The 22,781-nt window shown below is 42.2% G+C and overlaps 1 protein-coding gene across 4 annotated transcripts in view; it reads right to left on the reverse strand.

Moving 5' to 3' along the window:
* CDK5RAP2 (CDK5 regulatory subunit associated protein 2) overlaps nucleotides 1–22,781 on the reverse strand; it is a 209,894-nt gene that overhangs the window by 32,773 nt on the left and 154,340 nt on the right. For all 4 annotated transcript variants that reach the window (XM_054236374.2, XM_009002215.5, XM_009002222.5 and 1 more), the window contains 4 exons: nucleotides 20,696–20,815; nucleotides 16,233–16,806; nucleotides 14,149–14,381; nucleotides 2,303–2,357 (listed from right to left, as the gene is read on the reverse strand). In XM_054236374.2, coding sequence (XP_054092349.1) covers nucleotides 2,303–2,357; nucleotides 14,149–14,381; nucleotides 16,233–16,806; nucleotides 20,696–20,815 — 982 coding nt within the window. The remainder of the gene's footprint in view (nucleotides 1–2,302; nucleotides 2,358–14,148; nucleotides 14,382–16,232; nucleotides 16,807–20,695; nucleotides 20,816–22,781) is intronic.

Here is a 22,781-nt window from a genome sequence, read left to right on the forward strand (position 1 = left end):
TCAGAGGCACAGTTTAGATTCCAACCAGGCCTGCCTGGCTCCAAGGACGCAGGAGAATGTGGGAGCCCAGCCCAAAACCATGAGGTGACCTAAGGATTTAAAAATCTCAAAACTCTCATGGTTCCCAAGCAGGTTTAGTATCGTTAGTCTGGCAATCATCTGGTTATTAACCCATATTTCCCAAGGACCACCTAAGCCATGAGAAAAAACAATCTGAATGCTGCGAAAAGCCCATATGAATCTCCATTATAGATAAACTCCTTAACTGAAGCTCTTTTTTTTCTCCCACATTTGCCTATTACTTCTTGTCAGCAGTCACAGTCTCATTATTCATGAGTTCAGGCAAGAGCAAAGGACTCCAAGGCTGCAATGCATTCATTAACAGGTAAACACCTGATGCGACTTTGCCCAGACAGTGTGACGGATGCACAGGCTTGCTGGTGGCTTGCAGAAGTGCAGCATGGGCCAAGGGCACCCACTTAATTAGCTTAGAAGTAGCCCATGTGAGTGCTAAACTACAGTCGAGAGAGGAAGAACAGAAGGTAAAAAACAAATCTGTCAGAAATGCAAAGGAATGACACACTGGTTGAGGAGGCTAAGAGATTCCATGCCTCACTCCAACTCCTTGTGCAAGCAACCACAACAGTCTTCCTAAATGTCAAATGTGATCAAGTCTAGTTCCAGCTTATCCTCCTTCGAAGACTCCCTACTTCCTACAGAGTTTTGATTTTTAACACAACATATGAGGACCAGCCCAACAGAACCCAGCCTGCCTCTCCAGCTTTTTTGACCCTCTTTGTGCCAGCTACACTGCTCAAAAGGACCATGCCTCCTTTGCCTCAGGCACGGATGCTCTCCCGACAGCCCCCAGCCCCTTCTACTCTCACCCTTTAGATCTGGGCTATGAATGTCCCCACTCTGGGAAACCTTCCTTGCCCTCTCTAAAGCATGCCGGTGGGATGTGATCTATTACAACAAGAATGGAAATGGAGAATTGAACTGGGACTTTGACAATACTACAGTGGGAGAAGAGTATTTCTTTTAAACTTACAGAAGCTCTGATTATAAATGTCCTCCCATGAGCTGTGATAGCTCTCTGCCAACTCTCTCTAATGAAGCTAGTGCCCTTCGTGATGCCAATAAAATCTACAAGTCTGCACCCTAGATTGGTCTCTATTTTATTCCCAGAAGCCCAAAGGACCACATCTTTAAAGAAGGGGAAAGTACACAGCAACATTAATAGCATTCAAATCTTTTAAAACTAAATAAAAGAGGGCAAGACTTGGGCATTTTCAGTTGACAATAGAGAGAAGCTAAGAAATTATACAATTCACTTATTCCATGAACATTTTCTGAACTCCAACTACATGCCAGAAACTTAGAGCTGAAGCAGGGAGAGATATTCAAGACACAGTCATTGTCTTTCGATGTGGAATAACAGTAAAAGGAAGGACATGCATTGGCTGGAGTGTGATAGATTCGAGTTCAAATCCTAGCCCTGCCTCGTAATGGCAAGTATGCAACTCTGACCCACAACTTCCTCATCCTAAAATAATTACTTCAAACCTTATATGGCGAGAACTAGTAAATGTGAAATGCCTATGGCAGCTGCTGACACACAATACCTAGGGAACACTAGCAAGCTCCTTTCCTCTTCCAAGGAATTCTGGGAATAGAAAGATAAATGTAGAAAGCATTGCAATACCATGTAATAAATGCTGTAATGTAATTATGTCCAAGCGCTACAGCAAGAATAACTGATGCTGGGATGTGGTGGGGAGGGAGGGTATTGGGGAGAACCAGGTTCATTACATATGAATGGACTCTAAAGAATGATTTTCAAACTTCAAGAGGAAGAAGGTAGAGTGCACAGCCATGGTGTAGAAAATACAAAGCCAAATAAGACTAAAACATGGGGTACATTGGGGATGGGAAGTGAGGAGAATATAGGAACGGGAGAAGAGAATTGGGGTCAGACTGAGAAGGACCTCAAATGCCAGGTAAAGGAATCTGGAGTTTATCCTGCAGGTAGCTGGGAGCCAACAAATGAATATGTCATCTGGTTCAAATCACCTAATAGAAGTGACACAGGTAACCTGAAATGAATGAATGAAGGCAACAGGACATATGGCATGAACTCTTGGTTTTGTAAGGCCATTGACAGTTGCATAGATGTTTATACTTTATTTACAAGAAGCAGGGAACAAATTGAATAGAAAGGGGCCAAAATATTTTAAAAGCTGGCAGGTAAATCAGATCTAGAAAGTCCTAGAAAGTCTTCTTAACAAATGTTACCACTCACCTCTCCATCAGTTCATTCTGGGTGTGGGTGTTCATTTCCACTCCAGCTGATTTTCCTGGAAGCAGAAATAACATCAAGAAAGAAGGAGGAAAAAATGTTTTTAAGTGTTCCCTAATAATTTCCTGCTCATTCATTTGCAGAAGCACTATTCCACCTGTTTAAATGCTCTATAACAATCCTGGATATTTAAAGGAGGATTACCAAGAGTACAATTCAGACTATAGGCTTCCCCTTTATCACTGCATTGACACTAGTTCTAGGTGACAGCACTGAATCTAAAAAGCAATCACAAGGCATTGCTGGTGCAGGTTCTTTTTCTTTCTCTGAAACTCTGATACTAACAGAATATATGCTCATTACAGAAAACGAGTAACGGAATCAAAAAAAGATCAATATCCTGGCACCCCCAGACAAGTTACTGGATTTCCTTCCATTCTTTCTTTAATGCATTTTGGCATGGAAGATCCCGTATTACAACATAATTTTTTCACTTACTACATTATTATAAGCATTTCTCTCACTAAATTTCCTTCTGAAACATCATTTTTAATGCCTGCACTAATATTCCACTGTAGGCATGCATTACCACAATTTTGCCAGTTCTCTATTTGACGCTTGGGTCATTTCCAAATTTTTACTTTTATAAGTAAATGAAATAAGCATCTTTGTGCATATAGCTTTATCTGCATTTTAATATTTCCTTTAGGAAGGGTCTCAGAAGTAGGATTAAAACTAGGGAAAGGAGTACATGAGTACAGTTGAAAAACCCACTGTCTACAGCAGGGAAAATGACTTTAAAAAAATCACAAAAGAAAACAAAATAAAGCTCAGAATGTAGCTGGGCAAAAGATGCTCTGCTCTCTTCCTGCATGTCATCATTTGCTGTTTGAAAGGAAGCACATGAGCCCAGATTTCAAAGAGACTAACAACTTTATTTTAAAAATACTTCAGAACCCTGGAAATTGCAGGCTGGGATGAGCTCTTTGAAGAAACTGATGCGTGGCTCAAGAAAAAACAAACGCTTCTATAGTTGTGCTTGAAAAATGAGACTATAATTAAACTGCACCCACACATGCAATTTTCAAAACTATTCCTCAAAGAAAAAGTTCTCAAACACCACAGTATAGAGGAAAAGATCACTGAAGCCCTGCACATTTCCTTTATGTCTAGAAGTTTCCACCTATAAACTCACATGGCTGGCTGGCATGGCCATCCAGGTTCCCTATCACCCACCAGGCCAGCCACCTGGGCACCAAGAGTCAGTGAAACATGCTGAGTGGTGGAAAGTCACCTACCACTGCAGGGCACTGTCACCATCAGGAATGAGTCACACAGACCTGAGTGACCAGGCACGAGGGCCTGAGTATGGCTCTTTAATATCTGCTATCTCCTTCAGGCCTCACAATGATCCTATAAGCATGGAGTTAGTATCTCTGTTTTAGGGCAGAGAAGTGGAGATCCAGGATGCTTAATGTTTCAACTCTCACTTGGTCTGATCACACTCTCCCTTACTTTACTACATTTTATAGTTAAGCAAGAGAGATGGAAATATCCTTATAGCTACCTCAATCACAAACCCATGCCTCCTGGTTACATCCTGGTCAAAAATGACATGATATTTGGATAGGGGTTGACAGGCCTTCATTAGTGGATGCTCTCAAAGACTCCACATTTCTGTTCTCTACAATCCTCTTCAAGGGGGAAATCCACACCTGATTAAGTCAGATTTCAAGACCTTTGCTGAAGTCCCAGTTTGTAAGACCATCCCTAATGGACAGAGACAACTGCATGTTAAAAGAACAGCTTAGTCAGCATTTTTCATCTCATACCTGCACTGGGCTGCTTACCAACATTCAGCAGGTAAGACTGACCCTACAGACCCTGAGAATAGACCATCTGTCCCAGCTCAGCCTTCCAAAAAGCTTAGACTTAGTCAGATACTAGTCAGGCAAACAACTTATATGACATTCTGCTTCACATTTACAGTTCCTTTTTTTTTTTTTTTTTTTTTTTTTTTTTTGTGATGGAGTCTTGCTCTGTCACTCAGGCTGGAGTGCACTGACATGATCTTGGCTCGCTGCAACCTCCACCTCCTAGGTTCAAACAATTCTCAAGCCTCAGCCTCTGGAAAAGCTGGGACTACAGGCATGCACCACCACACCCAGCTAATGTTTTTGTATTTTTAGTAGAGACATGGTTTCACCATGTTGGCCGGGCTCATCTCAAATTCACAGTCTCAAGTGATCCACCTGCTGTGGCCTCCCAAAGTGTTGGAATTATAGGCGTGAGCCACTACACCTGGCCACATTCACACTGTTCTTTAGTTCCTCCCTCATGAACTTCACAGGGTGAGTACCCTTGGTTTGGGGCAGACTTTAAGCATTCTAGGTCTCCAGACTTTAAACCCATCCAAAACCTCTCCTCCATTTCTAACCAAACCCATGAGCACACCAGGAAGTACCCTGCTGCCACCAGCAGCATGAGTTTCCCCTTCAAATAAGAGACCCTCAAGGAACTTGCAACAACTCAACAACTGTATTCCATCCATTCCCCTATTATAACAGAGTTATCTAAAACCAAGTGACAAATAGTTACTGTAGGAGTCACAGGGAGATCACAACTAATGCACTGAATTTCTTGGTGGAAGCTGTCTTCACACAGGTGACAGGGTACCATCTGTCTGGCTATTCAAAAGCTTAGGATGCGTGTCATGAAAATGCTGCTCCCATCTCTCAGGCAAATCTTGTTGCTATGCCTAAGAACTGTGTAGTGTGAGGCAATAGGAGGACTTCATCTTTTCAAATAAAAAACATCTAGTTACCCCATCCATAACTGAACAAGCAAAAGAGGACTAGTATCCTGGACAGACTGATAGCTGGTTGACCCAACTTCAGCTTCCTCTCTGCACTGATCCATTCTGTACAGTGCTACCACTTAAGAAGCCTCTTTTGAAACTACTTCCCAGCTCAAAATGCATCAGTCCTACAGAGTTACCTTCAAATCCCACAGCCTGGCATCTCCTACCTGACCCAGAGGTTTCTTCCTTTCCACCTCTTTAGTAATTGGTGGAAACTTATTCTATTCTATTTTAATATTTACAGTGCTCCTACAAGGTGCCTGTGCCGGACACTGAGGATACAGAGGTGAAGGAGGAGTCACCCGCCCTTAGTGAATTACCTGAGTGGAAAGGGTAGACCCAAAAGACAATTACACTACAGTACAGTGATAAAGGGCAGCAATGGATGCTGTGGGAAGGGACACAGAAGAAACAAACAGAATCCAGCCTGGACTATTAGGAAACATGCGACGGAGGTGGCAATGGAGCCATATCTTTGACAGAGGAAAGAACTGCTTTATAAAGGTAGGAAGACACTAAGGGGCTCTGGGGAGGGCAGTTCCAGCGATTCTTAGGAGTAAAAACCCTCCATTTTCTCTGAAAGCCTGGATTCCTCTGCTAACCGTAACAAGCATGCCCCATTATTATTGTTGTCACTGTAAACCAGAAAGCATCTGAGACAAATCTCAACCCATTTTGAAGCTTATTTTGCCAAGGTTATGGACAGACAGCCCAGGAAGGTTCTGAGACCATGTGCCCAAGGTGATTAGGTTACAGCTTGGTTTTATATGTCTTAGGGAGACCTAAGATATCCATCAATGTGTATGTGGTAGATCCCAGTCTGGTCTGGAAAGAGAGGAAAACTCAAAGTGGGTGGGGGACTTCCAGGTCATAGGTGGATTCAAAGACTTTTCTGATTGGCACTTTGTTGAAAGAGTTATTATCTAAAGACCTGAAATCAACAGAAAGGAGTGTCTGAGTTAAGGTAAGCGGTTATGGAGACCAAGGTTTTTATTATGTGGATGAAGTCCCAGAGATGGCCACCCCCAGAGGCAAATGTTTCCTATTCAGATCCTTAAAAGGCACTAGACTCTCAGCCAATCTCTTCAGGATCAGAAATAAACCTGGAAAGGGAAGGGGATTCTCTACAGAATGTAAACATTCCCTACTAGAGACGGCATTTCAGGACCATTTTAAAATACGTCAAAGAAATATATTTTGGGGTAAAATAGTAATCTGATGTCTTTCAGGGCCCTGCTATCAGTTATGTGATGCTAAAGAGTCAGGTTAGAATTTGGTTTCTTATTGCTACCAAGAGTCTGTTCTGTTCTGTCAGCCTAAGGATCTCTATTTTAATGTTCATGCTGCTCAGTTGTGTGCCAACTCCAAAGGGAGGGGAGCATAATGAGGCCTGTCTGACCTCCACCCACCCACTTTCCCATCATGGTCTAAGCTAGTTTTTCAGGTTTTATTGGGTTCCCTTAGCTGAGAGAAGGATCCCTTCAGCCAGTTGAAGGACTTACAATTTTAATTTTGGTTTATATACCTTCCTGAGCTCCCACTATTTGCCAAGCAGGACACCCTTTAAATCAGGAGTGTCTACTGGGTTTTCTGTTTGGCCAGAAATTTTTAAATAATTTAAAAATTAAAGAAATCAGGGGTTTCCAATCTTTTGGCTTCCCTGGGTCACAGTGGAAGAAAAACTGTCTTAGACCACACATAAAATACACAAACAACAGCTGATGAGCTTAAAAAAAAATTCATAATGTTTCAAGAAAGTTCGCAAATTTGTTTTGCACTGCATTCAAAGCCATCCTGAGCTGCATGCAGCCCATGGGCCACAAATTGGACAAGCTTAAATAATGTCATTTAATCCTCACAAACATCTCTATAAGACAGGTACTACTATCCCCATAAAGGAAATCTGGCCCTTCAAGGGATAAATGATCCATATAGCTGGGATCTGAACTCCAGTCTGTCTGACTCCAAAGTTCTTGTTCTTTCCTACCCAACACCCTTGTGACCGCCTCTATCACAAGATCAGATGTGAATATCAAGTGCAAGCTATAAACAAACCGGGGGAGGGTGGGGGGAGGAACACATTTTACTCTCACTTCAAGTGAACAAAGGAAAGTTTCCTGGCGGATAGACAGAATTTCTCTAAATTTTTCTAAATGGAAAGGGAATAAAAGTCTTATAGAAAAAATAATGATTTGAACGGAATCAGAAGAGAGGAAATGCAAGGCCTGGCCCACGTAAATGTTTGACCAGCGCATCCGATTTGACAGGAGTGTGAGAAGCCTGATATGGTGCTTAGGAAGGAACACTATGAAAGTGAACTACATGGACTCAAATTCAGACTCTGCCACTTCCTGTCTAACTTAGAGCAAGTGAATCAACCTCTCTGTTCCTCACTTGTTAAATGAGGATAACAAATAATACTTCCTCTTAGGCTGAAAACAATGCCCAGCATATTGCCAGCACCCAATAAAGATCAGCCTTCCTCACTTTCTCAGTGTTTCTCCTTCAACTCCATCATTATCATCATCATCACCAGAGGGTGATGAGCTGGCAAAGGCCCCTTCTAGACTGTGGAAGGCCTTGAATGAATGTTTCAGTTTCACTTCTGTCAGCAGAGAACTAAGGCAAAGGAGTCCAGCAGCTATCTTTGTTCATGTGGTGAGCTCACTGATCAAACTGTCTTCTTTGTACCTTTCCCAGTGTCAAACACAGCTTACTCGAAAATACCTGAAGACAAAATACCACCTGCCTTATTTATGCAACTGCTCTTGGAAGGCACCAAGAATAAGAATACAGTGGAAAATCTGGCTGCAACACCAGTTCCTGATCTACTTCAGATCCCAGTCCTCTTGGGAATCTAAGTTATAGACCCTCACCCTAGAAAAATGTACTTACCCATAAAATCTTGCAGGTTTCCAGATGCCTAGCAGAATCCCTAGTTTAATGGAGCCAAGGAGAGTCCCCTTACAATAATTAAGAAACCACACTATCATCCGACTTCTTAGAGCCTACCAACCAAACATTATTAAAGAAATAAGAATATGCACAATGATTCCAATAGAGTGTTCTTTATAAGAGCCCCAAAATGGAACAATCTAAATGTTCATCTAATGAGGAATGATTAAAGACATTATGGTACACTGATACAAAAGAATGTCCTGCAGCCACTAAAACTTACAATGTATTTTTATTATCTATAACTGAACAAAGGGAGAGGATGCAAACAGTCCCACTGCCATAAAAAAACACGCATATCAATAAAAAAGGTCTGAGCAGATATACTCCAGGGTATTCACGCTTTGCTGTGTGATGCAATTACAGGAGTATTTGCTTATCTTTTATTCAACAGTAAACATGTATTGCTTTGTATTAATATTTTTAAAGGCTATTTTTACATTTTTAAGAACTCATGCTATGCATGAGTTCTTAAAACTGCCTCAAATATAAAACTGTTTTATGATAAGCTTGTTTCATAATTCGAGAGCCAGGCCCCTTATACGACGTCTAAGAAATGCCTACCTCTGTGCTACACTTTAGTCCCTAAGAGAAGAAGCTGTGGTGAAGTTTCTGGGACTTTTAAGCTTTTTGCAGGAGAAAATAAAGTTCTATGTTTGTGTTATCTGATAAACCTAAAACACTTCTTCTGCCTGCAGAACCCACAGAGAATAAGTAGGCTCCCTTGGGCTTCTCAAGGTAAATAACTAAAATATAAAGCAAGGGGAGTGGCTGGATAAGGGAGAGAGGGCAGCTGGTGCCAGAGGCACCCTCTCTCAGCCCTCCATTTCCTAGGGCCTAGAGTGAGTGCCTTCAAGAAGAAAAGAGGCCAACAGAAAATGACTTGGGCCTGGAAGATATGGCTTTATCATGAGGGCCCAGATATTTCTCCACTAATAAAATGAAAACTAGTTTATTTAGAATACTCTTAGCTAGAAGGAAGTAAGTTTTTATAAAGCTGGGAAAAGTAAGGTACTCCTATATACTCTGGTCCTCACAAGTCCTAGGAACTGGTATTAGCCAAACCAGCCTACAGCAGGTCTAAGCTGCTGGGCCCTATGGAAAAGCTGGGGGAAAACACTCACTAGGCCCAGATGGGTAAACTATTCCATGTGCCATCTTGGAATTAAATGAACTATGTGGGCCATGATAAACCAACTATTTTGTACATATGAAGACAAGGGGAACACAGTCAAATCCTGGTTCCCCAAGTCAGTTGTGACTTTGAGCAACAAACTCTTATTTGTTAAGTCTAAGTTCCTCACCTGAAAAACAGGTTGTTCTGGGGATTAAGCCCCAACTCACAAGTACAAACACTAACAAGCACTCAGTACATAAGAACCATGCACCCAGCATTGAGCCAAGTTTCACATTCGTAATTTAATTTAATTCTTACAAAGATTCCACCAACTGGTATTAGAATGTTAAGTTTATAGGTGAAGAAAGAAACTGAGGCAAGGAATTAAGTAAATTTCCCAAGGTATATAGCTTACAAGTGGGAAGCCAGAGCTCTAATCTGGCCAGCCCAGCTCCAGTGATGCATTCTTCACTGCTAGGCCCATTTATTTAGATATGTAAGGTTCTATCGCTATGCCTCGGCTCATCATCTATAAAACTGAACTAATGCACTGTGCTTCCAAGGTTACTGTAAAGTTTAAATCAAATAACCTATATGGTACCAAATGTAATACAAGTAGATCTAGTAGGAAAAGTTTTTTGTCCAGAGACCTGATTTGAAATCCCAGCTCTGCCATCCACTCCACAAATGGTCACAGATGAGTTACCCACTTTCACTGGGCAACAGTCTCCACAGCGGTAAAACTGGATTCACTCACTCACTCATTCATTTATTCATTCTCTCAAAATATGTGTTGTGTATCTACCATACACCAAATGTTATCTATATCCTAGCACTACAGCAACAAACACAAGGGACAAGATCCATGCACACTTGTGGGGATTACTTTTTAACAGGGAAGGCAGAATAATAAACATGTAACATGCAAGTAAACATATAACAATGCAAGATGGTTATGGGTAGTAAACACATAACATGCAAGACGGTTGTGGGTAGAACCGAGGAAAATAAAGCAGGGTAAGGGGAACATGGAATGTCAGGGATGGGCAGGGGTGCCTTGCTATCTCATAAAGAACTGTCAAAGAGCACCTCACTGATAGGATGACATTTGAGAAAAGGCCTGAAGGGATCAGGGACACCAGAGAGAAGAAAGTGCAAAGTTGGCCTGGGCATGCTAGAAATTTCAACTGCATGTGAAAAAATGCTCATCATCACTGGTCATTAGAGAAATGCAAATCAAAACTACATTGAGATACCATCTCAAGCCAGTTAGAATGGCGATCACTAAAAATCTGGAGACAACAGATGCTGGAGAGGATGTGGAGAAATAGGAACACTTTTACACTGCTGGTGGGAGTATAAATTAGTTCAACCATTGTGGAAGAGAGTCTGGCAATTCCTCAAGGACCTAGAAATAGAAATTCCACTTGACCCAGCAATCCCATTACTGGATATATATCCAAAGGATTATAAATAGTTCTATTATAAGGATACATGCACACAAAATGTTCATTGCAGCACTGTTTACAACAGCAAAGACTTGGAACCAGCCCAAATGCCCATCGATGATAGACTGGACAAGGAAAATGTGGCACAGATATGCCATGGAATACTATGCAGTCATAAAAAGCAATGAGTTTGTGTCCTTTGTAGGGACTTGGATGAACCAGGAAACCACCATTCTCAGCAAACTGATATGAGAACAGAAAATCAAACGCATGTGCCCACTCACAGGCGGGTGTGAACAATGAGAACACACGGATACAGGGAGGGGAACATTTCACACTGAGGTCTGTGAGGGGGACCTAGGGGAAGGGCAGTAGTGGGCGGGGAGTTGGAGAGGGATAACGTGGGGAGGAATGCCAGACATAGGTGATGGGGAAGAAGGCAGCAAACCACATTGCCATGTATGTACCTATACAAAAATCCTGCATGTTCTTCACATGTACCCCAAAACCTAAAATGCAATAAAATATATGTCAAAAAAAAAGAAAAGAAATTTCAACTGCAGGGTCAGTACCTGTGGAGGGGAGGAAGGAGAGTGTGGGGCAGGATAAGATAAGGTGAGAGTATGGCCAGGGTGATGCTACAGGACTTTGCAGGTCCTTATCTGGATTTTTACACTGAGTGAAAAGGAAAGGCTTTGATTTGGGGGCAGGAACAAGAACTGACTTACATTTTTAAAAGATCATTGACTACTGTGTGGAAAATGCATTACAGTGAGGAAAGGAGGGAAGCCCAGAAGCCAAAGAGGAGAGGCCTGCAACATCCAAGTGAGATAAGAGAGGCAAACTGAAGCCGTAGCAGCAATAAGGTCCTGAGGATTGGTCAGGGATGGAAGACACACAGAAGGCAGAGCTACACAGAGGCAGCCAGGGAGGGAGAGGAGAACCGAACTCTCAGTGGCATCATCTGGAAGCCAAGTGAGCCAAGGAAGGAGGGATCAACACATCAAATATTCCTGCGGTCTGAGCAAGATGAAGACTGAAAATGGATCCTTAGATTCGGCAAAGTGGAAGCTGTTAGTGACAGGCAAACTGTTTCAGTGGAGGAGTTGATGAGATGACTGAGAGTCTAGTCTCAATGGGTTTAAGAGAAAAAGGAGACTGGAAAGCAATACTAATGGAGATAAAGAAAAAGCACAAAAATAATGACTTCATAGAGCAAGTTAAAAGGATGCAGTAGATGCAGTTTTGACTTTGGAATCATATTAATATTATCTATATTCAAAAATTTAAATCAACAAGAATAGGATTTTAAAAACCTCTAAAATTAAATACAAATAGAAACCAATGAATCTAATTGTGTTTCAAATGACTAACACAAGGACAGCTGTACAAAGAATGAAACCAAACAACTTCAAGAACTTACTATTGATAAACTTTTAGCCAAAAAACAAAGAGAACTACTTTAATAAAAAATCTTGATCTCTCCCAGTGGGTTCATTTTTTCACAGTGGAAAGGGTGGAGTAATTCTGGAACTATGTGCATATATCACCAAATTGAGTAAATTTGCAGATATGGTGATGTTATTAAAGCCAGGGTTCTCACTGTTGGAGATGGGAAATAAAAATATGGAAGCAGGAAAAACAAGAAAGAACCCAGTGAGTCTGGACCGGAATTAAAGGCACCATTGTAAAGTACTAATTTTTTTAAAAATAATTACACATTTACACACACACACAGCCTGCTAAAGGGCCTAGACACAATGATACCCTCATAGCAATGAACACAGCTAGCACCAAATCTTGGTTGTTACATATCATTCCTCACTAAAAGGAATCAAGGCTACTTAGCGAAATGGCTTTTTCAGGACAGGAGCAGTACAAAGACAGCACAGAAAATCTATTTTGTCCCAGAAAATAAGGAAGTGCTCCCAAAAAGATGGAGACATGTCAAAAGAAACGGCCACTTACCAAATCTGGGACAATATAATATGAACATCAGAATGGATAACAGTCCACTGAATAAAATAAGAATCTTCAAGCCCATATTGATCAAAAACAAATAAACAAGAAATACATTAATAAAATAAATTTAATAGAGAATGTGTCCTTCTAGTAAACGTTACTTAATACAAATGAAAAAGGAACCTGAGAAAAAAATGCTAGTGTTAGAAAAAAAATCATCATAGTAACATTTGACTCAGGAATCAATAGAAAACTCATGGTAGAAGCCTGAAGAGGAACAGAATTCTTACAAAGTATCTTCTATGAATTATTTATTATACACCTTAATATAATTTACATTGGAGAAAACTGACAAACATTATCTTAAGGAAGTGATCAAAATAGTACCACCAAAAATAGGATTGATATTGTGGGCCTCCTTAAGAAAATACCGTAAGAACAAAATAATCTCTTATGTAGCATTCTTTCCAAAATTGTATGGCCAATGAAATCTAACCAATCTAATCTAATCATGAATTGAGTGATCAGGAAAGAACAGACAATCCCAAAGTGAGGGGCTAGCCTGAACTATTCAAGTACATTCACTCACATCATGAAAAGAAGAAAGGGTGAGGAACTACTCCAGATTAAAAGAGAACGGAGATACATGACAACTAAATGTAATGTGGGGACTGGATCCCGGATCAGGATCAGGATCCAGAATAAACTGTCATAAAAGATATTAGTGAATCAATTACCAAAATTTAAATATAGGCTGTAATATTATATAACAGTATATTAGACAACACTGTTTGTGATTGTGGTAACAGTACCATGGTTATGTACAAGAATATCCTTGGACTGAGGAACTACACCCTGAGTTATCTAGGAAGAAAGGAACATGATAGCATCAATCCACTCTCACAGGGCTCAGCAAGATAATAGTGCTGGTGTGTGTACAGACAGGGAAAAAAACAAATGTGGCAAATGCTAACAACGGATGAAAATGGGTGCACAGTAAGCTGTAGTCTCAAAACAAAATTTTACCTAGCACATAGCAAAGGTTTCTTTCATCCCTCCTCTGGCCATCTTTAACTCTTTGATATACTTTTTAACTGATAAAAATTTTGCTTGGTTGATCAGATTGTTCAGTTGCCAACATTTAAAACACATGAGTTTTCACACACACACACACACACAAATCCATCTTCTCTGGAAAATGTCTGAGATGTAAGAACTAGCAACCATGTGACCAGTGCTGAGGGGCAGCGCCTCCTAGCTAGCTTCACTCATGTACCTCGCCAACCTGGCCCTGAGGCGTCTAAACTGGACTCCTGCTTTGTAACCATGCCAACCACAAGCCATATGGAAGTGGTCAATGGAAGGAAGCAGTGGCTAGTGTGGCTCTACTATCACCTCAAGGGGTGAGAGATAAGTAAGGCCAAGGAGTTAGCTCCTCCTGTGCCTCTCCGAGAAGTCCTGGGTCAATTGCTTATGTCTTAGGACACACGCACCTCACCCTACTTACCGCTGAGAAATAGCTTTTCCAATTTCTCCAGCAGCTCAGCACATTGATTCAGCTGTTCCTGGAAACCCTCAGCCACGCAGCAATCCACGTCGCTGGCCTGCAGCAACTCCTCAAATGCCTTAATCATAGTATTCATGCGTTGACGGGAGATGACACAGATGCCATGGCCATCCTTAATCTGCTGCCGTTGAAGGGAGAGCTCCCTGGCTTGGGACTGAACTAATGAATCGTATCTGATAAAAGAAGGGAAAGAAAATACTTGGACCATTTTAGAATTGAATTTTTGTGACCTTAACGCTAATTGGAAAAATGACAGAGTACAATTTTTGAAAGCCTGCAGCTGTACAAGTATACATACTTTTAGAAAAATTGAAACTGCACAAGGTCACTCCTTCTTTGATTTCACACAGCCAACAAATGCTGGAACAAAGATTCTTCTGCAACATTTTTAACCTTATAAAGCCCCCAATTAAAGTACAGATTGGCAAGGACTCAGGCAAAAAATTAGTTTCCATACTCTTTAAAAATACTATTCTGAATTGTAGAAACAAGAGCCCCAAGGGTCAAAGGACCCACCAAAAATTCTCATGAAGTGTGGTAAAAATTAAGTGTACGGCAAGGAAAAAAAGATGGGACTCTCTCCTCCCGAATGAAATGTCAGTGAATAATCACGATGCTAACTACCGTTTATTGAGGGTCTAGGCCCTGTCAATAACTGAACTCAGTGCTTTATGTATTATCTGGTCCTCTCGGTCTTCCAACAAATGTATGAATGCCCCCTTTTACAGAAGAAGAAACTGACTGCAAAGCTAGTTAAGTGGTAAAGATTTCGGATTCCAACACAATTCTCACTTCGAAGCTCATTATGCAACATTACTTTCTCATCACCATGTGCCATCTTTTCCTTATGTGCGCCCATAAGAGAAAGGCACCGAGAAACACACAGGTCACTCGTGTAAACTGGCCACAATAACCTTGTTCCGGAGAGTAGCCTGGCAAAGATGCTGACACTTCGGTTCAACATAATGTTTCTTCTTCCTGGAAATGACAACACTACATGGGCTGGAGGTCGGTCACCTTCCATAGAGTGTGCACATGCAGATCACATGATACTGGCATTAAAGGTGGGGGCCGGTATCATGTGAGTACTGGAGTAACAGGGGTAACTCATGAGTAACATGAGTAAACATGGGTATTGGAGTGGGATAATGTGGGCTTGAACCCTGCGATGGCTCTGACCAGCTCTGTGAATGCTTTCTGCCAAGTCACAGCAGCTGCTTTAAGGCTCAGTTTCCTTATTTATAAAAACGAGTTTAGGAACACCTCCGTTTCAGGTGATTTTGAGGATTAGATAAGAAAAGTGCCAACCAGGGACCTGAGACAATAGCCTTTCAATAATTATAAGCTTCCTTCAATCTCACTGCTTTGGGAAGTCTTGAAAAATTTATCCTGGCTCCTAACAATTCAGAACAATGTGTTTGACTCAAATTAGTGACAAATGAAGGTCATCTTTACAAATGATCCCACTTTTGCCATATCTCATGAAGCAAAACTATATATATCTATGCCCATAAAGCATTATCTTCATGACCTAAGAATTCTTCTCTTTCAACACAGGCTTATTCTCTAAGATGACCTTAAAGGGTAAAGATATGGAAAATATTTATATTCCTCCTACCTTGCCTAGACATCAGCTTTAGTTTCACAGCACAGTGAAAGCCAGTAACAGAGTCCAGGAGTACACACCGCAGTTCAGCAAAGGCACTATCACTCACCAAGTGACTGTTATGAAACCTTTACCCTGAGCCCCCAACTTGAGGAGGGTGAAATCTGCCCTGCCAATTTTTAGAGCACCCAAGACTCGTAACTGACGTTCACATGTGTGGCCGCTGTTCCTCTTCTTTGTGGCCTCACCTCTCACTTCTTCACAGGACCTGGCTGCCTGAACCCTACCATCAAGCCTTCCCCAGAACACACTCCACCCATCACAGAGCAGCATTCTCTTTTAGCTCACAGGCTTTTACCTAGTGGCAATCCTGGGGGACAACAGGCTTAAATGGGGAGAAGGCAGAGGTGGAATGTACCTGGAAGGTGAGAGATCTCTGAACTTATTCTGCATATTATGAATCTCACTGAGGAGTTCCATGTTCAAATTCTGCTCCTTCTGCAGCTCGTATTCCTGTTCCTCCAGCTGCTGTTTGAGGTTCTCTGGCATTCTGCCATCCATCATCTCTGGGGCCAGCGGATGGAGGATTTTCATGTGTTTTACATATCGCACTTGGTGCAAACTTGAAAAGGTCATTTCTTCCTCATCAGAACCGCCCTTGGGCTTGTTCAAGCCATCCTGGGTCCCCTCTGTCCCACACAAAACTGTAATAATGGCCTCGCTGCACTGGGAGTGCTTTTGAAGATGAAATATGAAATTCTGGTAGCCTTCTAGCTCAGTTTCCAAGTCATGGATTTTTTGTTTTAAGTATTCTGTCTCATTTGAGGTATCAATGCTCTCTGACTGATCAGTCCCCATCACACTGACTTTAACAGAAGGCTGACTCTTGGAACTCAAACAAGTAGCTATTGAAGTTGGGCTCAGAACATCTTCAGGATTTTCTTTGCATGATGGCAAGATGGCAAGGTCATCAGGTGGGCAAACATCAGAGTCTGAAAATCAAATACATTTATGTCAATATCTCTTTTACTAAAATCCAACCCCTCTCTCCTTCCTCACAGCCATAGCCAAGCCAAGACCACTGCAGCGGCCTAACACACCTCCCTCAAAAAGGCCCTAGTCTTTCCCTCCTACCCCTTAATCACCCTCTTCCTCAGAATGACTGTTCCAAAAAGTAAATTTAACCATGATAAACCCACAGACATACGCCCTAAAATTCATCCATATTCCCACTGTCTACATGAAACCTTCCATGATCTAGTTCCACTGGCACCACTATGGAGATTCCTACAAAATTACTCATGATTTCCTCCACATAGCATGCTGCTTCATGCCTCCATGCTTTTGTATGGCCTGTGCACTCTGCCCAGAACATCCTCAGCCCTCTAGTCTACTCCTACCTAATGAACTCTTTCCATACCCAGATGTAATTTTCCTTCCTCTGCAAGCCCACTGCCAAACTATGCAATAGTCACAACTCGCTGTGGTTCTGTAGCACTTTGTACATATCACTCAAGACAAATATACTATGCACTGGGTGCTAAAGCAAGACTTTTAAGTGGCTTATTTATTGATTCACATAGCAATTAGCTATCTGAGTGCCTCTCTCCCTCACCAGACTGCATGCTTCTCCACAGCAGGGATGTGGCCTTTCATTTGCACATTCTCAGCATCTAGTGCAGTACCTAACCCAGATCAGACGTCAGTGTCAGTGTTGACAAATACTGAGAGACTGTGAAGCAAGAGTAAGGAACAATAATTCTAAATATCCATGACACGTGAGAGTCTTCTCATTTTCATGCCTAACAGTTTCCAGGAGATGCCAGGACATCTCCTTTAGTGAGGTGTTTTACTCACAGCCCTGCCAGGAAATATTTCCTAACAGCTATTAAGAGCTAAACCCTTAGAGATGCAACCAGACTTGTTTAAGAAGTGGAGTGGTGTAGCAGAAAGAATATGAAGCTTCGAAGGCTGCATAGACTGAGGCAAGTGACTTACTATCCAAGAGCCTCAGTTTCCCCGTGTCTAAAATGTGGAAAGAGATGTCTCATATGGTAGCAGTGAGGCTTCATTCAAGCTCAGGCCTGACTCCAGAGCTTCTGTTCTTAACCACTATGCCGCACTGCTGGCTGCCCAGGGAAAGTTCCGCTCAATAGAGACAGCTGTCTGAATACTTAAGAGGCAGTGGAATGTAGGAGTAAAACCTGCCTTTGAAATTCAACAGACATGGTTTCAAACTCTGGCTCTGCCACTTAGGCAAGTTACTTGACCCTCTGAGCCTTAGTAGCTTTATCTGTAAAATGGAAAGAACGTCATTCACTGTGAAAAGTTGTTTGTTTTTAGCAATTATATGGAACAATATCTGCAAAAAGAAAAAAAATGGCTAGCACAGTATCTGGCACATAGTAGTGAAGGAATCCAAATAACAAAAACATCCTCTAACCATTTGAAGACAGAGGAGACGCTCATCACTGGAGGCATGCATGCAAAGGCTCACCTAGAAAAATGCTACAAAAGCAACAATGTGAGTTGGACGGGGTGACCTAGGAGATCTCTCAGAAAGAAATTCACACAAAAATCCTTATCAGACTGCATGTCCCAATTTCTGGTTCTGCAATCTGCTCCTTGTGACTTTAGATACACTCTTGTCTCTATGATGCAAATACCGTAAAATATGGTATTTTTTTTTAGAAAGCAGCTGCTACACAACCTAAAGGAAGCATTCCTAATACCGTATTTTTATTGGACACAATTTTTTATGATAACTAGTCAATAAGAGCCTTGAGAATGGAGGCCATATCATCCAAGTCTGTTTCTCCAGTATCTGGCACAGGGCCTGAGAAGGAGAATATACACAGCAAGTACTTCTGGCTGAACAAGAAAGAGAAAGGGGAGCAGGGGAGGGAGATATCTCTCAGTAAGGCTTTGTTCCAGTGAATCACCTTCCAAGACAGGAAAACATCTTTGCTGTAACAACTTGATGATGATAGAATTTGGTCTATACTTCATGGCAAGAAGCATGTTCACTCATGGAAATAAAGATTAGTCTCAGGACTTTCCTTAAGTAATTATGAGGCATCACTAGTATCCCCATTTTACAGAAGAGGAGGTTGAGGCTTAGGGAGCTTAAGAATTAGCTCAGGGTTCAGGGTAAGTAAGCAGTAGAGCCCTTCCTCAAAGCCTGGCGGTCTGCCTCTAACATGCTGAACGCTGCTTCCCACCGTAACACTCCTGCAATGGAACCTCCTGTACCAGGGTGCATGAGCAAAGAGAGTTAGTTCTTAACCCTCAGTGTGAAGGCCAGGATGCCTATGAAATCCTTTATTCACATCCCAAGTATCTGTCAAGGGCCTCGTGAAAAAGAAACAGCAGTGAAGATGTCACACACAGCATCCAGCCTCAACTGGGCAACAATTAAGAGGTGGAAGTGGCTGGGCGCGGTGGCTCAAGCCTGTAATCCCAGCACTTTGGGAGGCCGAGGCGGGTGGATCACGAGGTCAAGAGATCGAGACCATCCTGGTCAACATGGTGAAACCCCGTCTCTACTAAAAATACAAAAAATAAGCTGGGCATGGTGGCGCGTGCCTGTAATCCCAGCTACTCAGGAGGCTGAGGCAGGAGAATTGCCTGAACCCAGGAGGCGGAGGTTGCAGTGAGCCGAGATCGCGCCATTACACTCCAGCCTGGGTAACAAGAGCGAAACTCCGTCTCAAAAAAAAAAAAAAAAGAGGTGGAAGTTCAGGCAGACGCAACTCATGTGCAAAGTTCTGGAAGCACAGTCAGAAAAATGAAAGATGTTCAGTCATGAAGGGAAGTCCTGACAGGGAAAGGGAAGCTGTCGACTGTTAAGAAGTCTTTATTAATAACTATGAAGAAGACATCAAAAGATCTCCCTAAGACCATTTATTAATATTTGCATTATAAGAAATACTGTAGTTCTACACCACTCAACAATTCAGCTAAGGCGGTCTTTATTGCCTGGTAGAGCAGCTTTCTACTCAAAGCCCAGAACATGCAGAAGCATGTGACCATGTATTCACTGCAGTGACTCTGGGCCTTGGAAAAATATACACCACAGGGAACAGTTTGTATACCACAACTCAGTATTTCTCCAGAGACTGGTGTTTCCATGGCCATCCATGACAAATTTAGGATTCTTGAGGACAATTATTTCTAACAGAGTGAATTAGATCTGGATTAATAGTGATTTTTTTTTTAATGAAGGAGGAAAAGATATAATGTAATAAGAATGTAGGCATTTGTTCATTCTGGTTGAAGGAGATCATGAGTATTTGCTATATTACCTTTTGTGCCTACTGTATGCTTCCAATACTTTATAATTTTAAAAAGAAAAGAATATAACTTTTTTTCTGTGCCCTCACCCACATCTCCGCACCTTTTCCACTGATCTGCCTGGCAAACCCCACAAACCCAGTCACTCAGCCTCAGGGTCTCCTCTGACCCACTCCTCCAGGCACATGGGCCAACGTGAGCACACCTCAGCAACAGGCAGCCCCACGCTGAATACTGACCACAGGTTGGGACCGTGGTCTCCTCTGAGCTGTGGGGTCCCTGAGAGCAGGCTGTGTCTTTTCATGTTGAACCACCAGAACCCAGTCCACTGCCTGGTAGAGAAGCATGCGGACACACGGACGGGTGAGCTCTGACATCCTATTCTACCTTAACTCTTCCCCTAGTTACCGGCTCGGTGACCCTGGGTCAATTACTTCCTAAAACCTCAGCTGCCCATGTGTTACACTGGAATGATAATAATGCCTCGAGAGGGCTGCTATGGGTTTAATAATAATTTTTAGATAAAACATCCCAAATGGTGCCTGGTGCATGGAAGCTGTTCAATACACACAGGGGTTGAATTCTGACCGATCTCGTAGCTTGTTTGCTGATCACTGTCCATTTCCTTGTCTCTCCAGGCAGATGTGGTTTTAATTCCTTTCTGCTCTCCTGGGCTGTCCTGGTAGGCTTCTCCCACTGAGGACTGAGCTACAGGCAATCACAAAGAGAAAGAAAATACATAAAACTGTAAGACTTGAAAGTTAGCCAAGCAACTGAGAAGAACACAAAGATACAACAGGGAAAATAAAAACACTGGGGAGGCAAAATGCAATTTATAAGATAAAATTAATCTATCGAGCTGCCATAACAGGACATAAAAAGCATAAATATACTGCAGCTTGTCTGAAATGGTTTAAGTCCAGGCCCTCAAAAAGCTGAGTGAGAAAATGGATTCTATCATTTCATGCCCATTTTTCCCAAGAAGAGAGAGGCCCTAGGGTTTCCTGGGCAACTGTCGAGGTAGCACCTGGGGTTAAGGCAGCCTGGTGTCTCAGTAAAAACTAAAAACAGTATTGAGTGCAAATGGCAAGCTAGGAGACAGCATGGTGGCTCACACCTATAATTCCAGCACTTTGGGAGGCTGAGGCAGAAGGGTCACTTGAGGCCAGAAACTCGAGACCAGCCTGGGCAAGATAGCAAGACCCCCATCTCTATACAATATAAAAAATTTAAATTTGAGTTTAAAAAAATGGCAAGCTGTGGGCAAAGTGCCAGGGACTCTGTTGAGCTAAGTTACCTCTGCCATAAAATCTTTCCTCCATGAAGGTCCCCACAACCCTGTACTGACTTAGTTAACTGCCACCTCTCCCAACCCCCACCAGACAGGGAGTTCTCATAGAGCAGAGACTGTATCTGATTTATTTCTCTCCTACCCCCAGTGCATGAGGCTGGAGAAGAAGCAGGTGCTCAGGTAATGTTCACTGAAGGAATGAGAAGATGCCTGGATGATGGCCGAATGGATCAGCAGAGGGTAGATAAGGAGATGGTGAGGGAAGAGCAATTCTACCAAAGGTCTTATTATCTGGAAACCTCAACTATGGTAAAACCAAAAGAAAACGTAAAATTAAATGGGACATACCTTTGGCTATGGATCATCATAAAATCCATACCAGAAGTATCAGACACTAGGCTTTGTGAAACAGTAAAGTACATGGCTTTGAAATTAGGCAAGCCGATTCCCACCTAGCTAGAAAAGTTCATCACTGTGTGACTGTAGCCAAGTTACTTTATCTCTGAAACTGGTGCCTTAATATAAGATGGTGGTAATTACTGTATTTGCCTCAAAGGACTATTGGGAAGACCCAATTAGATCATGTACTGAGAGTATATAGCAAGACTCAGTAAATAATAGGTGCTTGTTTTATTAACACCACAATATGTCCAAGACTCCAGAGTCATCTCCAATCCCTGAACCACTCTGGAAATCCTCAAATCTGATGCAGCCTTGCACCCTTCATTTGCAAGTCCCAAAGAACATTAATATCCTCTCTGAACATTCATCTCTCCCCGTCATTCTAAGTGAACCTGGGATGACCCCAAGGACACCGCTTCTCCTGCAGCCTTTGTGGTCATTTCCTTCCCAATAAATGTCTTTGCTCCTCACTTCCACTTCTAGATCATTTTCTCTCTTCCCTGAAAATTCCAGCTTTGCAGCTCATGCTTTCAGACTCTACCACAGACCACTCCATTTTACTGCAGTCATCCACAGTCCCAATTCACTGAATCCCTTGAGGTTAGGTGCCAACGTGGCTCCTAACTGCCTTCCTTCCCTATGTCGCTTTACGGTGTAATTCCTCAGAGCTACCTGTGCCTGCTGTCTCCAATCTCTCTCCTCCATTCTCTCTCTGGAACCCATGTCAATCAGGCCCCACCCACTCCACGGAAACAGCTCCCTTCAAGTACACCAATGATTTCCACATTTAAATCCCAAAGCCAATCCTCAGCCCTTGTCTTACCTGTCCTATAGCAATTATCTGACACAGCTAATCCCCTCCTTACTCAGCTTCTGGGAAGTCATCCTCTCTTGGCTCCTTCCTACCTCACTGCCTGGTCTTCTCAGTCTAACCTTTAACCTCTAGAGAGCTCCAGTTTCAATTTCTGGACCTTACTGCTA

Source organism: Callithrix jacchus, chromosome 1 (assembly GCF_049354715.1).
Source record: "Callithrix jacchus isolate 240 chromosome 1, calJac240_pri, whole genome shotgun sequence".
Lineage (NCBI taxonomy): Eukaryota > Metazoa > Chordata > Mammalia > Primates > Cebidae > Callithrix > Callithrix jacchus.